The sequence below is a fragment of the Podarcis filfolensis genome, assembly GCF_964270895.1.
Source record: "Podarcis filfolensis genome assembly, chromosome: 12".
NCBI lineage: Eukaryota > Metazoa > Chordata > Lepidosauria > Squamata > Lacertidae > Podarcis > Podarcis filfolensis.
The window spans coordinates 2,755,390-2,780,146 of NC_139614.1; the positions used below are offsets into that span (position 1 = coordinate 2,755,390).

Consider the following 24,757-nt stretch of genomic DNA (forward strand, 5'->3'; position numbering starts at 1 on the left):
TCCATATTAAAAGTTTGTGTGTGTGTGTGTGTGTGTGTGTGTGTGCCGCTCCCCCTCCACACTGCACGTGGCAGAACAGATGTCACAGCGAAGGGTTCTCAGAATTCTCCTTGATTTTTTTATGGAGCAGCATCCAGTCATGTAACCCGAACTCTTCTTCCTGCAAAGAGATATGCTGTCACCAAACAAATTTACCCTTCACCTCATGGTTGTGAGAACTAAGCCTACTCATTAGAGGAAGAATACAAATTTCCAATCACAAAAGTCCTAAATTCATCACATCAGCAAGAAATGTTGAACAAGTGTCACATGGCCTATATAATATATTACAGTGGTACCTCGCAAGACGAAATTAATTTGTTCTGCAAGTTTTTTCGTCTTGTGAATTTTTCGTCTTGCGAAGCACGGATTCCCATAGGAATGCATTGAAAATCAATTAATGTGTTCCTATGGTCAAAAAAAGTCCAAACAAAGCCAAATTTGGTACAAAAAGAGTTTATTAAGTGCTCTTTAAAGTCACACATACTGTAAAGAGCATTTCAAAAATTGAAGGAACAATAATTTAAGTTTCTAAACATGACAGAAAAGCATTTAAAAATCACCAAAGTGTACATACATTTTCTAAGACTCTGGGGGACAACTCAAAGAAGGTTCCTCTTCCACTCTTTGCTTCTTGCTGAAGAACCTGTCCATGGTCTGCTGCTTCATCCGCCTTTTCAGCACCTCCCTGAAAGACGACATAGAATCATAGAATCATAGAATCATAGAGTTGGAAGAGACCACAAGGGCCATCGAGTCCAACCCCCTGCCAAGCAGGAAACATCTTCAGAGCACTCCTGACATATGGTTGTCAAGCCTCTGCTTAAAGACCTCCAAAGAAGGAGACTCCACCACACTCCTTGGCAGCAAATTCCACTGTCAAACAGCTCTTACTGTCAGGAAGTGCAATTCAAATTTCTCTGGCTGATCCCGTTCCAGGCCGTGGTGATCATCTTCAAGCAGGTGACGATGTCGAAGTGGTCCTTCCAGAATTCCCGCAGGGTGATCTTGGTGCAATCAGTCACCTCGAAGCATCGCCTGAAAAGTTCCTTGGTGTAGAGTTTTTTGAAATTGGCGATGAGCTGCTGATCCATCGGCTGGAGCAGTGGCGTGGTGTTAGGCGGCAGGAACATGATGCTGATGAAGCTGAACTCCAACAAGTCCTCCTCAAGGCCTTTAGGATGAGCAGGAGCATTGTCCATCAGAAGCAAAGCTTTTAGCGGCAGGTGCGTCCAGCAGGTACTGTTTGGCAGCAGGGCCAAAAGCAAGATTGACCCAGTCCACAAACAGCATACGTGTGACCCAAGCCTTACTGTTGGATCGCCACATGACACTCAGCTGCTCCTTGTCGACCTTGTGTTTCTTGAAGGCCCTTGGGTTCTCCGAGTGGTACACCAGCAGGGGCTTGATCTTCAGGTCGCCGCTTGCGTTGGCACAGAAGAGCAGGGTCAGACGGTCCTTCATGGGCTTGTGGCCAGGCAACTTGGCCTCCTCCTGAGTGATGAAAGTCCTTTTGGGCTTCCAAAACAGCCCGTTCTCGTCGCAGTTGAAGACCTGCTGTGGAACGTAGCCCTCCGTCGTCACAACCTCCAGGAACTCCGCTGCAAAGTCTTCAGCCGCAGGAACATCAGAACTGGCAGCCTCTCCATGCCTGACCACGCTGTGGATTCCAGATCTCGTCTTGAACCGGTCAAACCAGCCTCTGCTTGCCTTGAAGACTTCTGGCTCGCCTGAGGTTTCTGGCTGTTGCCGGACGAGGTCTGCGTGCAAGGCCTTGGCCTTCTCACAAATGACGGCCTCAGTCACTGTGTCCCCTGCATGCTGCTTCTCTTCTAACCAGATGAGCAGCAACTTCTCCACCTCCTCCAGAACAGCTGGGCGGTTCTTCACGATCCTGGTGACTCCCTTGGCTACATCAGCCGCAAGGATCTTCTCCCTCATCTTCAGGATGGTCCCGATGGTCGATGGATTCCTCCCGTACTCCCTGGCGAGGTCTGTCACACGCATTCCACCGTCGTGCTTCCGGATGATCTCCTTCTTCATTTCCAGCGTAACCTTCTCCTTCTTCCTCTCGCCGGCCTATGCAGCAACAGTCTTCTTGGGCCCCATGGCAGCACAGCTCCTACCTTCGCAACCCCCCCCAAAAAAATCAGTGCTTCACATCCAAAAAATTCAAAAGCACCAAACCTCCTAGAAAACACACAAGCTTCCAGATTCTTGCAAACCCCTTCTCAACTGTTCCCCCAGCCACCCACCACACAGAAATCCAAACCCAGAAATCTTTTTTTTTAACAACAGCAGAGTGCCCCAATGGTCACAAAAAATCATAAAAATGCAGAAAAAAACACACAAGCTTCCAGATTCTTGCAAACCCCTCCCCAACACCAAGTCCTTGAATTCCAAACACCCCAACCCAAAATCCAAAACCCCCCAAAAAAGTTTTAAAAGTTTAACTTACCAAATTGCTGCAAAAGAAGTTTTGGAAAAGCTTCAAAAATCACCAAAGTCTTCAAAAACCTCAAAAAAGGCTACCACACCGCGTGCTATGAGTTGCTCCTCGAAGTCAAGTCACAACTGCACCTCTTCAAGCAATGCACCCTGGGTATTAACGGTTTTACAAAAAAGGAAACAAACTTGCAAGACGTTTTCGTCTTGCGAAGCAAGCCCATAGGGAAATTCACCTTGTGAAGCAACTCAAAAAACGAAAAACTCTTTCGTCCTGCGAGTTTTTCGTCTTACGAGGCATTCGTCTTGCGAGGTACCACTGTATTTCTAAGCATACATGCACATAGAAAAGGCATTGTTTTCAGCATAAAAATACATAGAAGAGTTAAACCCAATGGCATTTTCAGAAATAATGCTGATTGTTCCAGTAGACCTTACTCTACAGTTCTAGATTTACCTTTGAGCTTGTGAAAATCACCTTTCATTAAGCTACCATTTAGTTGCTACTGGGAATTGTAGCATGTCAATAGATGCCTCCTGTCTCCATTTAATCATTCCAAGCATGGATTCAGCTTCATTAAGATATGAAATAAACCTGTTGTCAATTGGACCTTTCATTCCGCAAACAAGGTAACTTATAGTTTTTCCATTGATGGTAGTCTTTCCCCATTGAACTCAGTGGAACTTTGTAAGTGCAAAGGCAGATACAGTGGTTTGAGGTTGCTGTCCTGTACACACCTTTCTGGGAGTAAATTTCATTAAACTCAATAGGAATTACTTCTGAGTCAATGTGCATAGGATTCCATTGTTACAGCTCTATACAGGCTGCTGCTTTAGAAGAAAATTCTTTGCTTTTCTATAATGCTAGTACAGTAAACCTGTAACTTTTGCTTACATGATCACAGCTTTGAGTATGTGCATGTGGAGGGCAGTAAATAAAGGGGGAGCTGGGGAAACCCACTGTTCCCTGCTCTCTGTTTATTTATTGCACCCACCTGATTTTCCTTGCTTAACTGGGCTTTGGGAAGGTGACACAAGGGCTCTAGCAGCATCCCAGAGCCCTCCTGCCTCTTTCCAAGACCCTGGTAAGCAGCCCTCCACCTTGGGGGGCATTTCTGGGGGTTCCTGACTTTGCACAATTTTGCATTTGCACATGGACCCCCCAGAACCATACTGTCACAAAAACTACATTTCCCCTGTAGTCTAAATCCAGTAAAGTTGCTCCTGGAAGGAGCCTGTCTGACTGTAGAATTTATCCTCATGTTAGTCCGCAAACCCCAAAATCTGGGACCCCCTCCAAAACAGTGCCAAAATCTGGCAACAGTTTTGCAGCATTTTGCAGCAAAAATCCTGTGTTTTGAAGCACCCAATCAACTGAGCAATTGCTACGCAAAGCTAGGGTCATAGCTATCACCCCAAAACCCAGTGTTGACCAATTCACTGCAAAACAGTGCCAAAGTGTGGCAACAGTTTTGTAGCATTTTGCAATAAAACCCCACATTTTGCAGCACCCCGCCAACTGAGCAGATGCTCCGTAACTTCAGAAGCATAATGTGTGATGAGTGAATGGAAACAGAACAGTCTGGGGAATGTATCTGCAGATTCCACATTTTAACAGCTTTAATATTAAAACACCATTTATGAATTGTAATGTGTAGTAAATGTGAGTCTTTGGAAAGTTAGCAATTTAATAGTTGTATGGTTTCCTTTCAGGAGTTATTCAGATTTTAAAGGCAGCAGAATTTAAATATTGTCATCTTTACAGAGATAAAAGGAATTCAATATATTTCCTGAAGCTCTCCAGGATATGTCTTGGTGGCAGTGTGGAACCAGGGATCCAGAAAGCTCTTCATGGAAGGTCACCTGTAGGATTTGAATTATGTCAAGAAAAATGGGGGTGGTGTATTGCCAAGATTGTGAGTTGCAATTGCTCAGTTTGTGGGGTGCTTCAAGACGTAGATTTTTTGCTGGAAAACACTGGAAAACAGTTGACACACTTTGGCACTGTTGTTGAGTGAATCAATGTGAATTGGGGTGATAGCAGTTGGTGGGGTGCTGCAAAATGCTACAAAACAACTGCAAAACATTGGCACAGGCTTGGAGGAGATTCCAAATTATGGGGTTCATAGTTAATTTGCCTCCTTGGCTCCACTAATGTTAACAGATATTACTAGTTTCATTACTGTAACAGTTAATAGCTACAATATGCAGTGCAGGTATGATTCGTTTTGAAATAAGAATATTAGGGAAGAGGCTGCAAAGGAAAAGATACCTGCAACAACAGCAACAGCAGAAGCCTCTTCCAAAAGCAATCCCCAAATTAGGGTGTGAACATAAGAGCATGTTCCTGTTCACTTTTACCTCTCATTTCATTGTGGTGCTTATAGGCAGCCCTAGAAAAATTGAAAACACTTAAAAAAAAAAAAAAACAAGCCCATGAGCTGATGAGGTTCTAAAGTTATGTGTGGTTTGGTTTTTTACTCAATAAATATTTGCAGTATTTATCTGGTGGATTGTTAGTAAGGGTGCCATATTTTAAAAAGTGAAAATCTGAACACAATCCGTATTTTCATGGCCATTTAAGCTATTTTCTGCCTGGACGTCTGAATCCCAGCTATGTCATGGCAACCCTCCGTTCAACAACCGAGCTTCCACTGTATATGGGTTTGTTCTTTATTTTATTTTCATGTACCTGTCTATTGGAAATATTTAAGTTGTGCACATTATTTTCATGTGTTTAGATCTATATTTAATATTTTACGTATTTCATAGAATCATAGACTTGTAGAGATAAAAAGTACCCCAAGGGTTCTCTAGTCCAACTCCCTGCAGTGCAGGAATCCCAAACAGGGTAGGTGGCCATCCAACATCTGCTTAAAAGCCTGCAAGGAAGGAGAGCCCACCACCTCTCGTGGGAGTCTGTTCTCCTTAACATTTAACATGTTCTTACATTTTGATTTTCATCATGACCAATCCTCGTCAGTGAGTTTTTATGGATGGTGGGGCAGGTTATACCAGTCCAAGACGACACAAGTCTGTATATGGATCTTTGCACACAGAGGTGCTACAGATGTGCAAAAAGCAGTACAGAAAAAATGGAGACAATGAGGACAATGCAGAAAATTAATGTAATGAAAACTGACAAAAAGGGCTGGTGCAAGTACATCCAGAGTGTGCTTCCCTGTTGAAATGAACCAGGACACCTCAGGGCAGTATTGCTCTCGCACAGCTCCCATTCACTGCATTTTGGCATACACAGGGTAATTTTTTTAGTGACTCCTTTGTTGCTGATTGCTGATGCCTTACTGTGCTGTCTCCAGCTATGGCTGCAGCTGCAAACAAAAAACGACAACCTCGTAGATAATTGTTGTTAAAATTGGAGTAGTATGGTAACATAAGCTAGGCTGTGTCGTATTAGATCTATTATTTTGAAGAATTCTACTGCTTGAGTCTTTGATTTTAAAAAACGAAAATTAAAGGGACTTGTTATTCAAACCAGGAAATTGTGGGTGAGTCTTTTAAAAAGAAAAGAAAAGAAACATCTTTGCAAGAGGAGCAGGGATTAGCAAAAAGTGAAGATTAAAGGCACAGTTAAAATGAGCAAATAGCTCAGAATTCAAAGGAGACAAAGTGGGTGGTAAATGAGGGAAATGTGTAGGAGTGTCAGAGTCAAGGGAAGGAAGACGGACCACTTCATTAAATCCAGAGCATCCTACTTGGCTCAGATCACCAGATGGTCACCTAATGCAAGTACACCCAGACCACAACTGCTGTTAGGGAAATGTGCAAACAAGGGCTAAATCTCCCCTGCCTGTGCAGAATTGTAGAAATTCAGGATTAAAGGGAACAGGTATGGGTCATCCAGATGTGCTCCTGTTGCAAGAGATGATGACAATACGTGATGAATGCATTTAACTTTTTATTTCTTTATATATTTCTTTATATAAACAAATCTAGATAACAGGACTCAAGGTGGCTTTTATTTATTTACAATGTTTGTATTATGCCCTTCCTTTACCGACTGCATTCAGGTTTCTTAGTTTTGGCATTATTGGGGATTCTTGTGAGGGAATTTCTGACTTTTCCCTGGTTTAGGTTATTTTGGGCGCAGACCTTTCGGGGCCGTCTGCTGCTCATGCCCAGTGGCTTACAAAAAAGAAGGCAAATAATAAATGTAAATAAAACAGAATCACATTAATTGTGTCTCAGCTGGATCCAGAGTGCTGTTCTTTCATGGCTTTTTGTTTCTTTGGGCTATTAGAGAAAATGATCAGTACAGAAGCACAGCCTTTTGCGTTGCGGATGCTTCCCAAGGCAGGCTGGTAAAACACACAATTCCCTTGTTAAATGCAGCTAAGTCTAACTTCCAGACATCACAGACAAGGAAATCTTAGTAGGACATCATAAACTCTTCAGAAGGGCATGTCACAGGTCTTGCCCGCTTGCTGTGGTGTTTGTTGCAGGTTTATGTATGATATTTACAGAGTTTAGGGATTTCACTGAAGTATAGAATTGATAGTCCTGATTATATGCTTAGGTTGGTAGCAGTTAGAGCTTTCCTATTAGTCCTTTTGGGTACTACTTCAATGGAGTTCACTTTGAAATAAATTTGTATTTACTTCTATATGATTGATTGATTGATTGAGCTGAGTTTGTGATCATTGGGCATATTGGGGAAATGAATTAATTTATAATTATAAATTCAAATTTCATATCTTTTAAATTAATTAATTGTGTTGATTGGTAGGTACATTGGGAAAATAAATGATTTGTGCTGCCTCCTTTGATTCTGGCACATTTGCGAATTTGTTTAAAAGTGTTACCAAGTTCATAATAGTTTTTTGTCATAGTGGCTTCTCCGTTAACGGAACCTAAAATTGCAACCATTATCAAGGGGAGGGGGTGTCCATGGTTTTTTCTGTGGTTATAAGGGGGTCCTCATAGTCATAAAGGTTGGCAACAACTGGTCTAACCAACATCACAGAATTCTTGTGAGAGTAAAACAGATGCTTCCCCCCCCATATATGCTAAGATACAAATGATAAATAAATAATAAATATTTCTAATGGTTTGATTAAAAAACCAATGGTTGTCATAAGCCAAGCCACACCAGTTCCACATATGATGTCAAAACAAGGTACAATTTGCTGAAGGGGCTGTGTGATATCTTCTCCAAAGGACAACATGAAATTGTCAGGTAGTTCTTAATTCTTGAAACTTTGTTCACTTTTAAGTAATTAGAGAGATAGAAAGACTAATGCAGCCTCACTGTCAAATTTTGGGATGAAAGTTGGCAGTGAGGAAGAAAAACATGACTCAGAAACTGAATGGATAGGCTTTGCTGTAAATAAATATCTGCGTCATCCCACCATTTAATTTTTGTAGGGATGTTTTAGCATATAAAATAATGTGCCATTTCAGGTTAATTTCTGCCCTGCAGAACTTCATGAAACACTCTAATGTTGACTAATAACAGCAATTTGTCATGTGAACCTATCAAAATAATTGGCTGTGCTTCATCGGCAACGGCTGATCAGTCTGCGTAGCAATACCTTCTGTCACCAAGATGATATACAGTAAGTGCACAGATGTTATTTACGGTATCTTACTAATTCTTCTTGCATTATGGGCTGTATTTCTTCTTGTGCACAATCAGCTTGCCATTTTTAAAATGAGCCCTGCACAAGATCTTCAAATCATTTCCAAATTTATGGGAATAAGTGGGTACTTGAACGATGCTTTAGATGCTTTAAATCATGTTTCCTTTTGAAGTGTGTGGGAATTAACAAAGTTTTTAATAATGTTGGATTGAGTGATAGGGACAAAAGACCCTTCTGAAATGTTGGTAGTTTCTATTCTAATTATAAAAGCTTCTTAACAGAATGCACAGAAACACACAGTTGCAGCAATGTCTGGCAAATTATTGAACCCGAAGGCTGGAGCCAACTTGTATGCTTTGTTCATACAGAATTAACATCCTTTGTACGGTGTAGAGGAGAGTTTTGCAAGCACTAGAGTGTGCAAGCAATACTATTCTATTCCAACAGTGAGTTTCCTGATGAAAGTCCTTGCCTAGTTTGCACTTGTATTGGAATGAGATTTTGGAATCTTGAGGTGATTAAATGGATTTAAAATAGCAGATGGGGGGATTCCCCCTTTGAATGCTTCCCTGCATTTTAAAAAAATCCCAGCAATTAAAATACAAACAACACAGCAGGGTGGGGGTGAAGTTTCCATCCAGGAAAGGGGACAAAGAGGAATGGCCAGACGATGTCGCTTACTTCCCCCTAACAATTGTTATGCCTTGTGTCCTGGGACTCAACCAAGGGAAACCAGAAAACATCCATAGAAGTATAAATGACAGGACAATCTGGTTTGGCTATGGTTTGAACTGTTTCAAGAATAGCTTCAAAAATAGTCCCACTCTAAAAGGGGGAATTATGCATCTGACCACCTTGGTGGAGAGAAGGACAGATAACAGGAGTTTTACCAGTGAATGTCATTTTTTCCATTTTTCTTCTTTTAAAACAGGAATGAAAAATGTCCATATTTCGCAGTCCATTTTACTCTCCAGACCAGGGGTCAGCAAACTTTTTCAGCAGGGGACTGGTCCACTGTCCCTCAGACCTTGTGGGGGGCCAGACTATATGGGGGGGAGAGAATTAATTTCTTTGCCCCACAAATAACCCAGAGATGCATTTTAATAAAAGCACACTTTCTACTCATGTAAAAACACCAGGCAGGCCCCACAAATAACCCAGAGGTGCATTTTAAATGAAAGGACACATTCTACTCATGTAAAAACACACTGATTCCTGGACCGTCCACGGGCCGGCCGGATTTAGAGGCGATTGGGCCGGATTTGGCCCCTGGGCCTTAGTTTCCCTACCCATGCTCCTGACAGTGATCTGGGTAATGGGAGGTGTACTTTTTAATACAACCAACGAACTTCTTATGGTTTCTATAATAAAGTTGACAATGTCTAGGATAAAGGTGACTCGGGTATTAGAGTGTCTCCACCCCCATTGTTCTACCCGGACACTGAGGTCCAGCTCTGAGGGCCTTCTGGCGGTTCCCTCACTGCGAGAAGCAAAGTTATGGGGAACCAGGCAAAGGGCCTTCTCGGTAGTGGCGCCCGCCCTCTGGAACTCCCTCCCATCAGATGTCAAGGAAATAAACAACTATCTGACTCTTAGAAGACATCTGACAGCAGCCCTGTTTAGGGAAGTTTTAAATGTTGAATGCTGTATTGTGTTTTTAATATTCAGTTGGAAGCCACCCAGAGCGGATGGGGAAACTGAGCCAGATGGGCAGGGTATAAATAATAGATGATGATGATGAAGATGATGATGTCAGGTATGCCAAGGCCTTCTGAGAGAGATGTGACATTAAAACATGGAATAGGTCAATTTCCTACTGCTTTTGAGAACTTTTTTATAAGGAGACTATAGGAAAACTTTTACCAAAATGGGGAAACATTTGATTAAAATTTGGTGGGTTTACTGGGTGCTCTCTGTGGCGCAATGGGCCAGTCCATCTGGCTGTTAACCAGAAGTTTGGTGGTTCAAGCCCACCAAGGGGTGGCTGTCGGCAGGATTCCTGCACTGCAGGGGAGTTGGACTAGATGACCTTTGGGTTCCCTTCCAACTCTGATTCTGTGATTCTGCTAGAGGCTAGCTATGACCCATGGACTCCCTCTTTAAAGCAGAGTTGGTTCGATTAGGAGAAGTGCACAGATCTTTTGGGGAACATAAATCATGTACAATTCTTTTTTTAAATTTCCTTTTCATTCTCATCTACCAACCAAATCTTGTATGTAGTTTGAAAGAAATGCTCAGTTTCTATTATTATTATCATTATTACTCCTCGGGAGGTCCATTAAAATAGGATATATCATTTTCCATTTGATTAGATTGCATTTAGCTAGCAATTTCGATAGCTAGCTGTCACTTTCAAAATACTGTCAAACTCTTATCTTCTTTTATTGTTGCACTTCTGTTATTACAACAATAAGATTAGGGAAGATCAAAATATAGAAGCAGAATGTAATTGGTATCAAGCAGAATATTCTGTAATGTCATAGAATGGTGATTGATGGGTATGCAAACATAAAATGTTAATATCTTCAATTTATTGGGACGTTTGCTAGAAATTGTAACAAGTAAAAGCTAAGCCTTTCTAAGCCCTTTGGTGGAACTCAGCTTTGGCCACGTTATGCCCATTTTTGGTTTATGGCTGCCCCGAAATGCTTCCATTAAAAAGTGAAGAGTTTGTTTTCTCTTAAAGTTGCTAGAAGCCCTTATCAATGTAAAAAAAAGGTAAAGAACCCCTGGACAGTTAAGTCCAGTCAAAGGCAACTATGGGGTTGCAGCAATCATCTTGCTTTTCAGGCTGAGGGAGCCAGTGTTTGTCCACAGACAGCTTTCTGGGTTATATGGCCAGCAGGACTAAACCACTTCTGGCGCAACAGTGACAAGTGCCTAGTCCTAGTCAAGCTGATGAATGGGACACCAGTGGGAGCCCCAAGTAAGAACAGTATGTGAATATTTTTTAAACTTCAACAGTCTGATATTCTGTCTTTCTGAACACATTATATTATTTCAAGAACCTTGTGAGGCATGTTACATGGTGAGAGCTGGTGCCTTAGAAAGCCCTTTTATGCCATGTTAGACAATTTGTCTAACTGACCTAGTGTTGTCTTCTCTGAGTAGCAGTGGCATTCCTGAGTTTGGAGGAGAGGTCTTTCACATCACCTACTGGGTCCTTTTAACTGCTTCATGGCTGAGTGGGCATTTGAACCAAAGTCCCAGTCCAATCCACCACTCTACCTGAGCAGCACCACTGACTTTCATGCCAGCAACAGAATAAATTAAAATATTGTATCAAAAGACAAGACTCATGTATGTGATGGCACCTACCCTTCATTGTTGTTTTTTAAAAAATTCCCTGCATATTGAAATTCGACTCTTTTTAAATTAACATTTTATTTTATTTTTTAAATAATATTTATTACTTTTAAAACTTACAAGAAAAAAGAAAAGAAAAAAGACGAGAAGAAAAGACAAAAGAGAGGGGGAAAACAGTACAATACAATATATAAACAATAGAAAACGCAACCTTAACACATTAAACTAAACTAAACAAAACAACAACAATTTAAAAACATACATCATACCATTTCAATACTCTATCTTTCATTCCCTTGTTTCATCGACCTCCTCTCACCTCCCTTTTTGTATTCCACTTCTATTAATTGTTTCAGCAATTCCTTTCCATCTTTCTCTATTTTTTGTCATATAAATATCTTAACATATTTTTAACCTTATTTTCCATTAATGCTAAGGTACTTATTTATACTTAACTCATTATAACATTTCTACTAAAGCCATAAAATTTCATTCCAACATTTTTCTAACACTCATTAATTTTACAGTATTTCTATATATAAACTTTAAACTTTTCCAATCTTCTTCCACCATCTCTTCTCCCTGGTCTCGGATTCTGCCAGTCAATTCCGTCAATTCCATATAGTTCATCAACCTGGAGATCTTCTGTCCGAGGCTCTTAACTCTTTTCCAAGTCCCTTCTGCAGGTCTTCTTCATATTCTTTGATGCTGAAGAGCAGATCTCGGGGAGACTCCGACCTAACAATGCTTTTATTCCTTCTCGACAGATCAGCCAACTCTCCATAGTTAAAACTACAGTCCATATAATATTTCAGGACATGTTTCAAAATTCCTCCAAATCCAAAGGCCCCCACAACTCCAATCACCTCCTGACCCATATCCAGGTCCCAACGGTCAATAAATCCCTGCATGAAGGGATCTATCCAACTTTCCTTCTCCAGTCCAAGCAGGGCTCCGATCCTCAAAATCTGACTTTTTCTATATTCAATCATAAAAGGACTCAACTTATAGTCCTCAATTTGCCTCTGTAAGGCTGGGGCTCCCACTTGTATTACTTTAGGTTCAACAACAACAACTTTCTCCTTCATCTTCTCCCCAATTTGTCCTGTCGAAGTAGATTCCTGTGTCAAATCCTGAATAATTTCTGTATTGATGTTCACTTTTTGTCCCAAATTAATCACTTTTTGTCCCAAGTTATCAATTTTAGTAGTCACAACATCCGTCTTCTTGTGGAGCTGTTCCAGCGAATAGCTTATCTTACATAATGCAGTCACTAAGGCTTCTTCTGTCAACATTCTTAAATGGTCCAAGGTCAATCCTTGATTCTCACAGTTTCTTATCTTACAGCTGGAGATTCCCCAGCTCCACTCTTGTAACAGTTTCAAAAGCTCCCTCTAGAGGGAAACAGTCTCCACTTGTATCAATCCTTTCAAGCACAGTTCAAGCAAAAAAAATTAGTTTCAATTTTCAGTTACTTTTCCTCCTTTTTAAATGCAGAAGAGGACAATGGAAACAATATATTTCTCTTATTTGGCTAGCTGTCAACATACATTCTGTTCACAGTCAATGAACTCTCCCAAGACGTCAATCTTACTAGCAGCCCGTTTCCAGGTTCAGAGTGGTGGTAATTTGATTTTCATCACTCTCTCCTGCAGGCTTGCTAGGTCCAAAATTTCCCCCCTCTTCCCCTGCTTCCAAGGGGGGTTTAATGATTTTAACCGATGGAAATTTAATCCTTTACGAAAGGCTTTCCAAGACTTTAGCTTGCAGCGTCTTTGCTTCAATCTATTTACAAAAGAGGAAGGTGGACTTCCTGTTTGAAACCTTCCCATTCGGTGCCAAATTAAGATGTTTAAAGATCCAATTTTCCGTTCTACTCACGGGTAGTTGTTTAAAATCCATTTGTCCACAGGAAAAAAGTCAGCGCTCTCCGGCAACAGCAGTGCGGCTTCACTCCGTGAAAGAAGCAGTCAATTCAAAGCACCGCGCCGCTCACCCCACGTTGCTCCAGATCCCTGAAACCGGGTTTCCCCACGAGTAGGGGAGGCGCAAAAGGTGCAAGCTGAATCCCACGTCCACAGGCTTCTCCCGCCTGTGGTTTTTAGTGGGTCTCTGCCTTCGCCGTGGCGGCCAGACCCTGATTTCCACGGAGCAGATTCCTCCCGATCAGAGGAATTCCGCCATTGCCGGAGGCGCTAACCCGGAAGTCCTTTTTAAATTAACATTTTAATTACTGTTTATGTGTCTTGATTTCATAATGTGTGGCTAAGTTAATAAGATGAAAAATTGTGAAAGAATGAAAGTCCATTCATGGTGATGTTTCCCTGAAAAGTTTGTTCAAAAATACATTGAGTTTGATTTGTATGCCCACAGTTAATTTGCATTAAGTATGTAGAGAATTCCAAAAATGCAGCATTGAGAGCTGGAGATGAAAAGATTAGTAATAGTGAATGCAATGCATTGCTGTGCAACTCCTGTCCACAGCCCTGTATTCATAAGGAAGCCCTTTCAAGGATTACACTGACACAGATTTTTCAAGTAATTACTCTCATGGGATGGAAGACTTCAGCTAGCTCAAAAGGCATTTGCTCTTGAAATTCATTCCTGTGGATTTCTCTTTCAGACATATGGCTGCTCAAGTTGTAAGATCAGTTCAATATTTTGGTTACACTCTAAGAAATAGACTTTGATGCCAGTCAGGGGCTTCATTTTCCTTTTATAGTATAATAGATTACATTTCAAAAGGTGCGGTAGTACGGCAGTAAAAAAACAAAAACAAACCCTCAGCTCACCCTGTTTCTTCCACCTAAAAATCAAAATCAAAATTGCTCTTTATATAGTAATGCACTCACACAAAGAAATATTAATGATAGTCCAGAAAGATTAATAGTCCAAAGAAATATTAATGATAGTCCATTAATTAATGATTACTGATACTGTTGAACTACCGCATGAACATCAGTTGTCTTTTCACTGCTATTTTCCTTGTCCAGTTCAAGAACATATTTTGCTGTTGTTTACACAAATGCAGACACAAAGCAATAACCAGGCAGCCAAAGATACCATTAAATACCTCAGAGTCTTTTAAGGCGTGAATCTTCCATTGACACCAGACGAATTTGTGCATATTTATACTTCACAGTAATGTACTCCACACTATTTATCTTCTCTTGTTTCATGTACAGTACACCAAATTCCATGTGGAATCTGAGATCTGGCCTATGCAGGCATTTCATCTGTACCAAAGCATATTTATTTCATATACATATGTACCACCTAATACTTCAGCTGCTCTGTATTATATTATGATCCCTAAGTTGCCAGCAGTCTTCTATTGAGTTAATCTAGCATGAGTAACATGCCAAGCACTCCAGGGGATAACGGTATGTAGATTTGTATTGGCTTGAGCTGAAGGCCCATCTTTAGCTTGGATTGCTGTATAGCTTTGGTCAAGCCTCTCTTGTAGCCTCTGTTCCTCGTATGTCAGATGGGAGAATTAAACACCTCCCTCACAGAGTTTTTATAAGGATGAACTAGAGAAGGACTGTAAATTATCAAGCACATCCAAAGAACTACAGTAGTAATGTGGAGACCCATGGAATTTTACAGACATTTGGTAGACCAAAGGCATTGGAGAGACTTTTGGAGGCGGCGCCATCGGCAATGGCGGAATCCCTCTAGTTCTGAGGGACACAGCTCCGCGGAAATCGGGTCTTGCCGCTACGGCGAAGCGGGGACCCCTTTGAAATCACAGGCGGGTGAAGCCTGTGACCGTGGGACTCAGCGGGCACCTCCAGCGCCCCCCCCAATCTGCAAAGGAGCCCGGTTACGAGCTCCGGAGCGTAACGGGGAGTTTGGCGCGGTGCTGAGAGTCAATTGCTTCTTCCGTGGAGTGAAGCTGCACAGCTGTTGCCAGAGAGCGCTGATCTTTTTCCTGTGACAATTCGGCTATTAAACAACTACCCGTGAGTAGGTCAAGTTTAAAGACCAGGGATTAAGGGAAAAAATACTAAATTTGGTACCGAAGCGGGAAGGTGCAAACAGGAAATCCGCCTTCCGTTTCTTGTAGACAGATCAAAGCAAAGACTGTCTTAGCTAAGACCTTGAAAATCGCTTAAAAAGACTCAGATCCTAACATCAATAAAAGAGAACTCCCTCCCTGAGGTGCAGGAGAGTGGAGGGAGAAGGGGAAGTACTTTCTGCCTGCAAAAAAAGAGAGAGAAAAGGGAACAAAAACCACCACTTAATGCCTGGGAACGGACTGCCAAGGGACAATAGAACTGCCGCACTGTGAATCGCGCTGTTTAAGGACAATGCAACTTTTTGACAGCTAACTCTGTAAGAGAGATACTTTGAAGGGTTTCTCCGGACCTGAAACTGTTGCTTTTTTCGTTAGAGGGAGATTTGTGAAAGTTGGAAAAGTTACTTTATTGTTACAAGTTTTAACTGTTACTGAGGAAATAAACAAATCAAGAATGGAGATATTTAAGGACATCCCGAAATACCTTTTGGATCTTAGGTCTAACTACAGAGATCTGGTGGCCCTGTTGAGAGGAAATAGAACCATTTTTAGGTGGGAATTCCCCCAAGGCCTATCCTTTACCTTTAAAGGGAGAAAGTTTAAAATAAGATCAGTGGAAGATAAAGAATTTTTGAGAGAGCACGGAGAAGACCTGCAAAAAGAAGCTGAAGAAGAGCCAAGAGCTTTAAAACCAGGAATACAAGACATAGTACCACTACCTTTGGGAGTGGACAAGCTAGAGAAAGTGATACCACCGTCAGAACAAGAACAACTATTGGGAGCAGTTGGAGGAAAAGCAAAATAAACACACCATGTCTCTGCAACTATTAAGTTGGAATATTCATGGATTTAATTCCCCGGAGAAAAGGAAAAAAGTATTTCATTTATTGAAAAAGGAACAATTGGACTTGATTTGTTTACAGGAAACACATGTGATAAGGCTACATAGTATTGATTAATAAAAGATTGGGCCAAGAGTTTATTTCATCGGACAAGGTCAAAAAGAGAGGAGTGGTAATCTATGCAAAAGAGAGCCTATCACCGAAATTTGTTTTTAAAGATGACCAAGGAAGACTTGTGGCAATTGAAATCCAAATACAAGGAGAAAAATTTTTGATAGTAGGAGTATATGCACCAAATGAGGGGAAATCGGGATTTTTTAAAAAGTTGCATGAGACATTGTTAGACTATATGGATTACAACATTATCGTGATGGGAGATATGAATGGAGTGGTATCTACAAACATGGACAAGTCGCAGAGACAGGTAGTTACCAAAGATGGCAGACTACCAAAAACCTTTTTTGAGATGACTGACAATATGGACTTGATTGACATTTGGAGAATAAAAAATCCCTTGGGTAGAGAGGGAACCTTCTTCTCTGAAGCCAAAATGACATGGACAAGAATTGACCAAATCTGGATAACTAGAGGACTGGCACCTAAGACTCGAAAAGTGGAAATTTGCCCTAAAACTTGCTCCGACCATAATGCTGTGAAAATGGAGATGAAATTAACACCAACCGGTTCTTTCAGATGGAGGATGAATGACACCTTGTTTAGAGATCAAGAGGTTAGCAAGAAGGCCCAAAAAACCTTGAGAGACTATTTTGAGATAAATTTGAACACCACCATTGAAAAAAGAGTAATCTGGGACGCAAGCAAAGGAGTTATGAGGGGGTTTCTGATTCAACAGAACGCAATAAAGAAGAGAACTCAAAATGAGAAAAAAGACAAAATTTTGGAAAAAATAAAAGAGGGCGAGAAGAAACAGAGTGAAACCAAAGTCACAAGAGATTCTGAGAGAAATAAAGTTATATCAAGTTCAATACATGAAGATGATGAATCAGGAAATCGAATGGAAAATTAAACAAATGAGACAAAGGACATTTGAATCGGCTAATAAATGTGGGAAATTGTTAGCCTGGCAAATGAAAAAAAGACAAAAGCTTAACACCATTACTAATTTGGAAGTGGAAGGAAAGAATATTCAGAATCCAGTGGAAATTAGAAAATGCTTCCAGAGGTATTTTAAACAGTTATATACACAAGGGCCACAGAAAGAGTTTGATATAGACCAATTTTTAAAAACAAATGGATTACAAAAAATCTCTCAAGAAAATAAGTTAATGTTGAATTATAAAATAACAGAACAGGAGGTGGAAGGTGCCATCAAGAATATGCAGTTGGGCAAATCTCCAGGGCCGGATGGTTTAACCTCAAAATATTATAGATCCTTGAAGGATTGGATAATTCAACCACTAAAGGAGGTTTGCAATGAAATTTTGGAGGGGGAAAAAGCGCCAGAGTCGTGGAAGGAAGCTTATATTACGCTTATACCGAAAACTGAGTCTGAAAAGACACAACTTAAGAACTACCGCCCCATATCCCTGCTCAACGTGGATTACAAGATATTTGCTGATATTTTGGCTAAAAGATTAAAAAAAGTATTAGTGGAAGAGATACATAAAGACCAAGCTGGCTTTCTCCCGGGCAGACACTTGTCTGATAACACGAGAAATATAATTAACATTTTAGAAAAATTACAAGTGAATATTAATATCAAGGCAGTTTTGATATTTGTGGACGCGGAGAAAGCCTTTGATAATATTTCTTGGAGTTTCATGAAGAAAAATCTTCAGGGGATGGGGGTTGGTCAAGGGTTTGAAAATGGTATAAGTGCAATTTACTCAGAACAAAAGGCCAAATTAATAGTTAATAACGTGGTGACAGAGGAATTTAAGATAGAGAAAGGGAAACGACAAGGCTGCCCAATTTCCCCATTGCTTTTTATTTCGGTCCTGGAGGTTTTGCTAAATATGATCACAAGGGGCCGTCTGATTAAAGGTATACAGGTCGGAGCCAAACAGTACAAATTGAAAGCTTTTGCAGATGACTTAGTACTGACGTTACAGGAGCCAGAATCTAGTACTAAAATAGTATTAGAATTGATTCAAGAATTTGGTCATGTGGCAGGATTTAAGTTGAACAAGTTAAAAACTAAAGTTCTTGAGAAAAATTTAACACCGTTTGAGAAAGAGAGATTTCAGAAGGAGACAGGTCTAACATTGGTTAAGAAAGTAAAATACCTGGGGGTTAATATGACTGCTAAGAACTTAAACCTATTTAAAGATAATTATGAGAAATGTTGGTCAGAAGTGAAAAAGGACCTAGTAATATGGTCAAACTTGAAGCTTTCCTTGTTGGGTCGAATTGCTGTTATAAAGATGAATGTATTGCCAAGAATGTTATTTTTGTTTCAATCATTGCAAATTTTGGACAAAATGGATTGTTTCAAGAAGTGGCAGAGAGACATTTCTAGATTTGTCTGGCAGGGCAAGAAGCCCAGAATAAAATTTAAAATACTAACTGATGTAAAGGAAAGAGGTGGATTTGCCCTGCCAGACCTTAAACTCTATTATGAATCAGCAGCATTCTGCTGGTTGAAAGAATAGCTGCTTCTTGAGAACACAGACATTTTGGATTTAGAAGGTTTTAATAATGTTTTTGGGTGGCATGCATATTTGTGGTATGACAAGGTTAAAGCACATAAAGCATTTAAAAACCATATTGTTAGAAAAGCATTGTTTAATGTCTGGATAAGATATAAAGACTTACTTGAAAATAAAACCCCAAGGTGGTTGTCACCGATGGAAGCGAAGGCTCAGAAAAAGCTCAATATGGAGGCCAAATGGCCGAAATATTGGGAAATTTTGGAACAAGAAGGAGACAAATTGAAATTGCATAGTTTTGAGAAATTAAAAGATAAAGTGCGAGACTGGCTTCACTATTATCAAATAAGGGAGGCTTATAATTTAGACAAAAAAATTGGCTTCCAGGTGGAAAAATCAAAATTGGAAACAGAACTGTTAGATCCCAAAACTAAGATACTTTCAAGAATGTATAACTTGCTGTTAAAATGGAACACACAGGATGAAACGGTTAAGTCTGCTATGATTAAATGGGCACAAGATGTTGGACATAACATGTTTGCTGACTGGGAACAGTTGTGGACCACAGGTATGAAATTTACGGCTAAGAGAGAATATTATGAAAATGATATACAGGTGGTACATGACACCAGTCAAGCTTGCAAAAATCTATCATCTGCCCGACAATAAATGCTGGAAATGTAATGAGATTGAAGGTACATTCTTTCACCTTTGGTGGACGTGCCCAAAGATTAAGGCTTTCTGGGAGATTATCTATAATGAAATGAAAAAGGTATTTAAATATACCTTCCTGGGGACTTCCGGGTCAGCGCCATTGACGAATGGCAGAGTTCCTCCGACCGGAGGAACGGGCTCCGTGGAAATTGGGTCTTCCCGCTGCGGCGAAGGCGAGGGCCCGTTAGAAATCCCAGGCGGAGAAGCCTGGGAACGTGGGGTTCGGCAGAGCACCAAGAGCGCCTCCCCTACTCACGAGGAAACCCCTTTTCGGGGCTCCGGAGTGAAGTGGGGTGAGCAGCGCGGTGCTGCAAACCGATTGCTATTTCCATGGAGGGAAGCCGCGCAGCCATCGTCGGAGAGCGCTGACTTTTTCCTGATGACATTTGGACTCTAAATCAAGTACCCATGAGTAAAAACAGAGAATTGGATTAAGAAAATTTATGAATTAGGCACGAAGCGGGAAGGTTTAAACAGGAAGTCCGCCTCCCGTTTTTGTATATAGACTGAAGCAAAGACCCTGCAATCTATAGCCTGGAAAACTGCTTTAAAATTGGAAATTTCCTGCATCTATAAGGAATAAAACCCCCTTGGAAGCAGGAGAAAGGGGGGGGGGATTTGACTGTTCAACCCTGCAGGAGGAGAGTAAAGGAATTTAAGTTTCCATCGTCCCTAACCTGGGGACGGGGTGTCGGGACAGAAATTGTTTGAGACGTCCATTGATTGAAAGTGGAGTACTTTTGACAGATAGCTAAAGAGAAACAAATTAACTTCAACGCTACTTTCTGCATTTTTGTATTTTAAAGAAACAAAGTATCTGAAAATCGAAAGGACTTGAAATCGAAAGTAATCTTCTTTGGTGGATACATTTTAAAATTGGATACAAATAGAAATTGTGTCCTGTCAGTTTGTTGTTGGAGCCTGTCAGTTTGTTGTTGCAGTTTATTTGTAGACAGTTGCGAGATTTGGATCGTGGGACCAGCCGTTTGACCTTGACAGAAATGTGTTGGAAGGAAGATTTGGTGTCTGCCCTTGGCATGACAAATGTTTTGCTGGAGCAGCTGCATGATAAAATGAACTTGATGCGTGAAAAATTGGACTTGATGAGTGCTGTGGCCAGTGAATATGATTTAACAGAGAACAAGGATAAAGAAGCTATACAGCGATCAATTCAGGAATCTGGTTTAACAAGGCAAGTCCAAGGGCAGATGAAGAAGGAAGAGGTAGTGATTACTCCTCAAACAACACAAATGGAGAGATCCAAAGTCCTGCAGGAACAAAAGCCACTGCATTGGAAGATGGAATTTGGAGAATGCTGGGAAGTGTTTGAAATCAAGGAAGCTTTTAACTCTAGTGGGACCATGAAACAGGTGAAGAACTATTTTTTGGATAAGGTTTCTTTGGATTACAAAGATGTCGACGGGGAGTGGGACTGGGGGGAAGGGGCCAGTCTGATGAAGGAAAATGGAAATTATTACCGGATGGAACCCTCCGGAGACCCACTCCCCAATAAACTAACAATAGACAAAGAAGTGTGTAAGCACAAACAAGAACAAGAAAATCTGCAGAAGGGGCCTAGAAGAGATTTAAGGGCCTCGGACATTAGAACACCAGATTGATGGACTGGATGTAATGGACAGAAAGGACTGACACAATCCGAAACCAGGAAGAAGGGACTGCTGGATAAAAATTAGAGATACAAAGGGAAATTCTTTTGTTAATTTTGGAATTAATGTAATATTAATGAAATACCAGGGAATATGCTGGAAAGGAACTAAATTGGCTTTAGCAGAAATGATTTAAGGAGGTATGTATGAATATGATGTAAACTTTGAAATTTTAAGATTTTTAAGATAAGATAAGGTTAAAGAGATTAAGGTAAATTGAATAACAGATAATATTAAAAGATGGAAAGGTTATGTCAAATCAACAAATAAGATAGATTGTGAAGATTAATTATTTAAATTAAAATTGAGAAACATGGGAAGAATTTGCTGGAATAACAACTTAAAGTAGAATACAAAAAGGGAGGTGTGAGGAGGTTCAAGAAATAAGCAAATGAAAAGTTGTAATCTGAGATTTGTATTTTTCTTTTTTCTTTTTTGGTTTTTTCTTTTGTTTTTCTTGTTTCTTTTTTTCTGTGTTTATGTATGGATGAAAATTTGAATAAAGATCATTTAAAAAAATAAAAAATAAATATACCTTCCTGAAGAAACCAGAGGCCTTCCTCCTGGGCATAGTCGGCCAATTGGTGTCAAAGAAGGATAGAACTTTTTTTATGTATGCTACAACAGCAGCAAGAATACTTATTGCAAAGTATTGGAAGACACAAGATTTACCCACCCTGGAAGAGTGGCAGATGAAGGTGATGGACTATATGGAACTGGCGGAAATGACTGGCAGAATCCGAGACCAGGGAGAAGAGTCGGTGGAAGAAGATTGGAAGAAATTCAAAGACTATTTGCAGAAACATTGTAAAATTAATGAATGTTAAAATGATGCTGGATTGAAATTAAGTGGCCTTAGCAACAAGGATAATAAGAATATGTAAAAATGGATTGATAACAGATGAAAACATAAAGTTATAATGTGTTGAGATACAGAGTTAAGATAAATGAAAGAGGGTAAGGATTTGCTGAACTAACCATGTGAACGGGAATACAAAAAAGGGAGGTGTGAGGAGGTCAGGGAAATAAGCAAACAAAATTTAAGATATGAAAAAATTGATTTGTTTTTAATTTTTCCTATTTATTTTTTTAGGTATTTTGTATCTTTTTTTTCTATGTATTTTTGTATTTTTTGTATTTTTCTTTTTCTTCTGTTTTTTTATTCTGTAATTCTCTGTTTTTTGTAAAACTTCAATAAATATCTTTAAAAAACAACAACAAAGGCATTGGAGAACCATGCTCATGCTTCACGGAGTAGATTTCCATCCTGTGTCGGGTGAATGGAAGCATCCAAACATCACTTTCAGAATCAAGGTAAAATCTGTGCTAGCATACATTCAGCAGGAGTTCAATGAAATGATCCAAAGTATAGAATAAGGGAAACCGCAAGGGAGAATGGGAGCTGAAAGCAAGGAATACAGGGGGGTACGGAAGTCCTGATTTGCAGGCAATAGATCCCTAACATCTTGGTGTTTATATATGACTCCTAGCAGATTTAGAGATTACTTTGGGAACTAGTCACAGCTTGGGAAATAACTGACAGAAAGTGGAGAAGTTTCCTACTTCCTAAAGCTGTGAATCACATTTGGATGACTTCTGTACCTAACCTAGGATTTTTTAAAATCCTGAAAGCTAACAGACCCAGATTCCTAATGCCAGGAACACTTGCACTTCAGAAAGAATTTTAGAAATCTCATGGGAGCCATGGAAGAATAACAAGAATGGAATAAACAAAGAACAGTACTTAAATACCTAATAATAATAATAATAATAATTTATTACTTATACTCCGCCACTCTGGGCAGTTTCCCCAAGAGATTTCCCCAGCCACTCTGGGCAGCTTCCAACAAGAGATTAAAAAAACATCAGTCATTAAAAACTTCCCTAAACAGCGTGCAGCAGAGCTAGCACATGCTCTGGTTGCATTGTCCCCACCAAAAACATTATGTATCAGTTGAAGTATCTGAACCGTCTTCAAAGGCAGCACCACATTGAAAACGTTACCATAGTGTGATCTAGATCTTACTTGAGCATGCATTGCTGAGACAAGCTCCAGTTGTCCTATATAGTGTTGTAGCAGGCGTATCAGTCAGTTTGTAAAAAGAATACCTTGCTGTTGTTTAGTCGTTTAGTTGTGTCCGACTCTTCGTGACCCCCTGGACCAGAGCACGCCAGGCCCTCCTGTCCTCCACTGCCTCCCGCAGTTTGGTCAAACTCCTGTTGGTATCTTCAAGAACAGTATCCAACCATCTCGTCCTCTGTCGTCCCCTTCTCCTTGTGCCCTCCATCTTTCCCAACATCAGGGTCTTTTCCAGGGAGTCTTCTCTTCTCATGAGGTGGCCAAAATATTGGAGTCTCAGCTTCAGGATCTGTCCTTCCAGTGAGTACTCAGGGCTGATTTCCTTCAGAATGGATCGGTTTGATCTTTTTGCAGTCCATGTGGTGAGAACCAGTGAGGTGTAGTGGTTAAGAGCAGTAGTCTCGTAATCTGGGGAACCGGGTTCGCGTCTCCGCTCCTTCACATGCAGCTGCTGGGTGACCTTGGGCCAGTCACACTTCTTTGAAGTCTCTCAGCCCCACTCACCTCACAGAGTGTTTGTTGTGGGGGAGGAAGGGAAAGGAGATTGTGAGCCGCTTTGAGACTCCTGAAGGGGAGTGAAAGGCGGGATATCAAATCCAAACTCTTCTTCTTCTTCTTCTTCTTCTTCTTCTTCTTCTTCTTCTTCTTCTTCTTCTTCTTCTTCTCCTTCTTCTTCTTCTTCTTCTTCTTCTTCTTCTTCTTCTTCTTCTTCTTCTTCTTCATGGGACTCTCAAGAGTCTCCTCCAGCACCATAATTCAAAAGCATCAATTCTTTGGCAATCAGCCTTCTTTATGGTCCAGCTCTCACTTCCATACATCACTACTGGGAAAACCATAGCTTTAACTGTACAGACCTTTGTTGGCAAGGTGATGTCTCTGCTTTTTAAGATGCTGTCTAGGTTCGTCATTGCTTTTCTCCCAAGAAGCAGGTGTCTTTTAATTTCATGACTGCTGTCACTATCTGCAGTGATCCTGGAGCCCAAGAAAGTAAAATCTCTCACTGCCTCCATTTCTTCTCCCTGTGCTGCTGCAAATTGCTGAGTTCAGGATGACTCACAAGCTATGAACTTAGCCCTCAAAGGGGAGTGCAAGCCCATACCTTATCCACAGCAATTCTGCAGCAGGTCCCAAATGCACTCCTTTCTCTCCTGTTTCAGTGGAGTGATTTTCTGTTGGTTGGCATCAGCCTTTCTCAGGAGACAATGAAAGAGTTAATCTTCAGGGATGAAGTCAAATGGTTAGAGAGTTGCAGTGCTTGCTGTGCCTGTAGAGACCAATATGGGAGGGACATGTTTTGGTGGAGTGGGGGCAGATGAAGGAACCCGGTTTTGCTGCTACAGGTGCACCATGGCTTTTCCTCTTTCTGTGCTCCACCCAGCAGTCATTCCTTCTCTGGTCACTGCTGTGGATACATGACCCTGACTGGTTGTCTCC

The 24,757-nt window shown here is 40.7% G+C and overlaps 2 protein-coding genes across 13 annotated transcripts in view; one reads left to right on the forward strand and one right to left on the reverse strand.

Moving 5' to 3' along the window:
- The window catches only part of TPK1 (thiamin pyrophosphokinase 1), a 269,979-nt gene that overhangs the window by 131,207 nt on the left and 114,015 nt on the right, over nucleotides 1–24,757 (forward strand). The gene's annotated exons all lie outside the window — the stretch shown is intronic.
- Nucleotides 83–2,763, reverse strand: LOC310745318 (tigger transposable element-derived protein 1-like; the record flags this gene model as incomplete). The annotated part of the gene is made up of 3 exons (XM_083577504.1): nucleotides 2,295–2,763; nucleotides 1,315–2,226; nucleotides 83–160 (listed from the first exon to the last, which is right to left on the reverse strand). Exons 2-3 carry the CDS (start codon nucleotides 2,080–2,082, stop codon nucleotides 83–85), a joined length of 846 nt encoding a protein of 281 aa, XP_083433630.1. The 5' UTR covers nucleotides 2,083–2,226; nucleotides 2,295–2,763.